The 6000-nt window shown below is 43.6% G+C and overlaps 1 protein-coding gene across 2 annotated transcripts in view; it reads right to left on the reverse strand.

Moving 5' to 3' along the window:
* Positions 1-4451, reverse strand: part of MMH-1 (MUTM homolog-1) — a 102099-nt gene extending 97648 nt beyond the window's left edge. The window contains exons 1-2 of one of the 2 annotated variants that reach the window (XM_087371358.1): positions 4306-4451; positions 3734-4202 (exon numbers count right to left, since the gene is read on the reverse strand). In XM_087371358.1, the coding sequence (XP_087227484.1) occupies positions 3734-3962 (229 nt within the window). In that variant the 5' untranslated portion in view covers positions 3963-4202; positions 4306-4451. Of the gene's footprint in view, positions 1-3733; positions 4203-4236 lie in introns of both variants that reach the window. The other variant, XM_087371357.1, reaches the window with a different exon arrangement.
* Positions 4452-6000: the final 1549 nt, after the last annotated feature.

Raw genomic sequence — 6000 nt, forward strand, 5'->3', positions numbered from 1 at the left:
AAAATTAGATGCTTGTCTGAGAGAGACTGAAATCGTTTTGTCTTCACAAGCAATTGTAGCTTGAATGAAGAGATTTTGGACCACCTTTTGATTAGCCTTCTCCTTTAGTGCTAGCCTTCATCATCATTGAGTCTACCCTTCACGTCCGAAGTGCCGACAGAAACTCAGTACGAAGACTTTGTATAAATGGATGCTCAAGTATGTGTGGGTGTGTGGATTTGTATGTGTGAGAGCATATGTTTATACTATGGTCTACACCCACTGTTGGGCGCTGAAGACGTCTAGCTAGTCCATGCTATGCGTGATGGAGTTTATGGTTTTCAACCTTATGAGTGACTATCATGAGATTGAAACTGCACTATGTGTGTTTTTAGAGGATGAGTTTAGGCATGTTCTTGGACTCATCTAGGTATATATGCATTACAAAAATGCTATGCGTGATGGAGTTTATGGTTTTCAATCTAATGAGTGACTATCGTGAGATAAAAACTGCACTATGTTGTGTTTTTAGAGGATGAATTTGGGAATGTTCCTGAATGCATCTAGGCATTCCAAAAATGCCAAACATTGACTCAAAACATTTGTGATTTGGCAAAATCTTTAGTCATTTCTTCCCAATTCCGTAGATTTTCCCACCTTTGTACAACTAAGGAGTCTTTTATCACTCAATTTAGTAATTTGATCACTTTACTAATACACAAGAGGTATAATCCAAGAAAAATAATGAAAAAGTATGCACAATCTTAGATATGAAGTCTTTTATCTACGGTGTATTGGCCTTGGGCATTAGAATGATTAAACATAAGCTGAAAACAAAAAGTGGGGAGCTGAACAGCCTGTTTTTCTTTTAGTTTCAAAAGAGAGTTTGATTGAGTATGCATGTGCTTTCTAAGTTAGAAATGTAATTTTGCATCTTTGTAGGAAGCGGTACATAAGTGTAAGAGGTTCATTTATGTAAGAGGTTCATTTACTTTTGTATGTTTTAGATAATTTTAAATTCTTTCTTTCATTCCTACATGAGAGAAAGAAAGAAAGAAAGTCTATTAAAAGTCTTCGGAAGACCAAAAAGGGTCTATGAGAAGAAGAAGTTGATACAATGAACTGATGGATGGAGCCACTAAACGGGCATCAGCACCCAGGACAAATACAAAATCCCTAATCCATAATCCAGCCCAAAACAGCATCATTACATAAAAGGGAAAAAACTCTATAAGTAGAAGGCCATGGAGATTGTCAGCCCTAGGAGGGGGTCGTCGGTGTGTGAGGCTGCGGTGGTGGCAAAAACCCAGAGAGAGAGATTTTATTCCTATGTTTTGGTCGATTTTGTTTGTTGATTTGTTTGTTAATTTTTGCTTAGACACCTTAAACCTTTCTTCTTTATTTCTTATTATCTTTCTTATTTGTTTATTTGACGTATTTTAGTAGGCACTGAGTTTGCCCAAGAGACTCCGCAGGTCTTTAGAAACCCAGTATACCTGCTTATGCTTGGGCATTGATGACGACGTAAGTGTCTATCAAGGACTACATTGCCAAAGCTCAAAATTGTACGAGTCTTAAGCCAACAAGCATTGATGCGACGTGGGCTACAAGAAAGGACCATGGATATACCTCCGCATCATTATGAAGAATTGTCCTAAGCTTTCACATGGAAGCTTTTGACCCTTTCCAATCCTACACATCATCAATGATGTGTCCATGAAGCTCCAGCTGCCCAACACATGGACCATGGACCCTGTTTGTCATGTGTCGTGGCTCAAGTCATATGTGGGTCCCGCATGGATAGCCCTTCCCGATGTGGATCAACCAGAGATTGTAAACGAGGCATAGGTCAGCGAAACCGAGCAGATTCTACTCCAATGGTTTAAGAAGGGCACGGGCAACCACCAACATCTCTATGCAGTCAAGTTCAAGCATCACAGCTCAAGTAAAACCCCATGCGAAAAACGATACATATTGTCTACAGAGGGGGGAGGGGGGGGCTATTGCAACCCAATCCTGCCTCATTTCTCTCACACACTCACACCAAAGCACATGAGCTCGTGTGTCTTCCTCTTTACAGTTCATTCATTCCGCCGAGTCGAGAGATAATAGGAGAGAGAGAGAGTAAGGTAGACATCTCGCCTATTACAGTTGCACTAGCTGCATCTGGACTGTGGTGGCTAATGGTGGGAAACTATGCCCATGACAGGATGAGGCTATGGGAGCTTGATCTCAGCACTTCGTGTGGATTTGGACCAACAGCAAAAGCTCCTGCATCGACCATTAGCCCAGACAACTCAAAAGCTTGGCTTACAAGGTAAGTCTGGAGCCAACAACCGACATGGAGTACTTGCCCAAATTTCCTCATGAAGTCCAACACATCCAAGACTTCCTCGTAGGCCCTAAGTTCCTAAAGAGTCCTATTTGTGACCCCGCCCACCCTTCCCATGAGTTCAACCATGGTAGAGTTCAATATAAAACGATTTCATGACCATGCAGAAGCTGCTTCGGCTTCTGCTTCAGTGAAGCAGAAAAAGGTCCAGTACCACTTCATCAATGAGCTGATACAAGAGACAAGATGGTTCAGCTGGTATATTGTCCAACTGTAGTCTTAATAATTACTGTCCAACTGTACATAATGTCTTTGACATGTTCATGAAGGCTCTTCCGACAGAGCAGATAGGGCACCTCATCAAACAAATAAACTATCCCCCCACAACTAGGCCATCAACAGTGGGTGTTAACATAGGTGTAATCAATGCCCTATTTGTGGATCTTCATATGAGAATGGATATTTTCGTGCCCAGTTGGGACTGTTGTGTGTGCCCTTTATAGGGCAGATTCTTGCCAAGCCTTTGGGGCACCTTGGACCACATCAAAGGGTTCGACTTGACCCGACTAGGCCAACCTCAAGTCGGGCTGGTTGGCCAGCCCTTCTGCTGATCAGCCAGCATCTAGGTTAGCCAGTAAAGGACACCAACCAGCCTCCCCAACCCATATATATATATAGGGGTCATTCAAAATTCAAACCCCTCTCCTCATCCACTCAATCTTAATGGAGGAGAGTGAAAGAGGAGAGGGAAAGAGGAGAGGGGTAAAATGGAGAAGAGGAGAGGGGGGAGATTCAAGTTTTGTAGACACGTGGTGGCAGTATCTTCCTCTGAGGAGAGCCCCAATGACACAACTCAACTCATTAAGCTGAATGTGAACTACCAAGAGGTGTGAAAAAGGAGAAGGCGGGGGGAGGGAGGGGGGTCTTGTCATATATGTTTAAAAAAATCTAGCACCTTCCCTAAGAGGCCCTTACAGGATCAAAAAAATGCATGACTTGAGCGCTCTCTAGAATCAAGTGGTGTCAAGTTAAACACAGTTCATGCGCCTTGTTCCTACACGCATTTTTTTGCAATCAGTCCCGCTAAACAACAGATTTCAGGTGGTCATGTTAGCTTTTCACGTCAGAGATAATAATAAAGAAAAGAACAAAGACTTGCAAAAGGTGCTTCGCCAAGTCAAAGTAACAGGAACAGGTCTTTCTTTGATGAGAAAGGAATGGAGAGTTGGTAGCAGATTTCTCTCGCTGAGAACCTGCGATGGCTTTCCTTAATAAGATTTTCCCTGATAATATTCGATTAAGCCTACACGTACAGTCGTTGTCTCGTGTCCAAACCAAGCTTCTTTGAGTGCCGCGTTGAACTACGATAAAGATCTAGGATTCAATCACAGTAGCAAAGTTATGACGAGGCATAGATGCTACCAAATTGAAACGAGGGCCACGGTCGCTCGTCAAGCTGCAGCCAGATGTTCTTGCCTTTTCGACAGGCCTCCAAGATTTTTCTACCAGTTAGAGCTTTCTCGAGTGCATCGGAAGCTACTCCATCAATGACTATGGCGTCATCTGCGATGCTTGCACTCGATATGATTCGACCACAGCAGTGCTCATGCAAGGCCCGGCGGGCCGCCTCTACTTCCGGAAGCTCGGGCATGGTGACTATATGAACTTGTGGTACTTCGTTTTAAAATCCGTCTTCCTGCCACAAATCTTTCACACTGTTAAGTTGCTACCCAAAACAAGTTCCGCCCACAAATCCGTCTGCTAACAAGTCCTTCCACATATGCGTATGCTCAAAAGTTCCGCCCACAAATCCGTCTGCTAACTAGTCCTTCCACAAATGCTTATGCTAACAAGTTCCTTCCATAAACGCTGACAAGTTCCTCTTCTGACCCTGCAAAACACGATTTTGTGGAGTAAAGATTCACCTGACAGAACGTATATATCCTCTCCGACTGATCAGAAAAGCATGCACTCTATATGTTCCCTTGCACAACCTGCATTGCACCAACTTTAGCTCTCGCCCATGAACTTGTCTCCTTCCACGTACCACCTACCTACATGCACCCACAACTCAAATTTGCATAGGGAATGTCTCTCATCTTGCAAACCATTGCAATGCAGTTTGAGAGGACTAAGGAGCTGTTCCCACGTAGCCCGCGTGCACTCAGCAAGAAACAAGTAGACCTCTTTTGGGTGGCTCCGTTTGAGCATCCGGATGGCCACACAGCTTTGCACGTGCGAACTCCTAGGCATGTCACGCATTCACTCTTTACCTCGGCCTCTACAGAGGTCAATCTGCCAATCCATGACCGCCACTTTGTGACTGCGCCCTTTGTGCAACTGGTTACTGTAGAGTGGCCTAGATGCTCGATGGTCGTCAAGCCACCTCCTCTGCACCTTTCCCAGTCGAGCGTTGCACTCAACCAATGCACAAACAACCCCCAAGGTAGGTTTCACAATTGTCCGCCCACTCAAAAAAATTTCGTGCCTTAGATTCCAAGCCTACACATGAATCCGCCCGCCGTGCTAAACAAAATGACCTAGTAACTGAGTTGCAAATGGGGCGGCCTCAATGTGCCACCCAAGAGAGCATCCGTCGGGATCGGAGAGTGACAAGGATCTAACTAGGCTGTAGACTGACAGCCTTACCAACTCAACGGTCTCTCTTGCGTCATTTATTGCATTTATTTATAATTTGCATAGCAAGCATCAACATCTTATGAAGCCAACCATGAAAAAACACCTCATAAACTTTCTTGCAAGGCAGAAATAGGAATTTCGGGTGTTGGGTGTCCACGAACAGTTATGAAACTGCCCTAATATTAAATTCCAAGAATTTTGTATCAACCCATAGCAATAGAACCATCCTATCATAGTGATAATCTATGACTGGTGTATATTAAGCCCTTTTCTCAATTTCATCCTCACTTAAGTCCACTATGAACAAGGTCGCATAGGGAGACGATTGTTTTAGCTACTAAAGGCACTTAGCTAAAGCTTAAAAGGCCCAACTCATTAAACTTCTTAACAAAAATTGCATGTCACAAACATTCCTTCTTATAGATGTTCACAAACTTTGCCCTTACAGACTACACATATGACAAAACATTCCTTCTTACAAGCAAACATGGAGAAGTTCAAATGCATGTGCACATCCAATGATGGAAGATTTACATGAACCCATAATCCCGCATAAGCATTGGCTACTTAAAACAGCTTCGAAATGCTTGCTCGCCTACTTCGTGATCCCCCCCACTTCTGAGCCATGTCTTGAAAGAGTGCAATGCAATAACTGCCTAGAAACAAGAGGTCCTTCCTTGAAGGGAAAGCTTTGCATTCAATCCTCATTGATCTACACAAACGAGATTTGCATGCTAGTAACGCACGCACACACACACACACACTGTGTACAGGGTGGTAGCATGTAGGCCATCGGATCATGCAGTCATCTATGATGGGGATATGGCAGACCATGCATTTCGGACCCTACTCAATAGCAAGATAGGCATCCGATTTAACTATTGCAGCCATCAATACCATAGTCTTGCTCTATACATGACGGAGTTGCTTCTTGATTCCTTCCTCCCTTATCCTAAGGTTGCAGATGTTCTCCTCTGGTAGTTGGTGCTACTAGTGCTCCTAGTTGATGCTTCTACTACATAGTGCTACTAAAAAGTGGTGTATATAGT

Source organism: Dipteris shenzhenensis, chromosome 33, assembly GCF_047967505.1.
Source record: "Dipteris shenzhenensis isolate YYH24624 ecotype China chromosome 33, Dip_SZ_1.0, whole genome shotgun sequence".
Taxonomy (NCBI): domain Eukaryota; kingdom Viridiplantae; phylum Streptophyta; class Polypodiopsida; order Gleicheniales; family Dipteridaceae; genus Dipteris; species Dipteris shenzhenensis.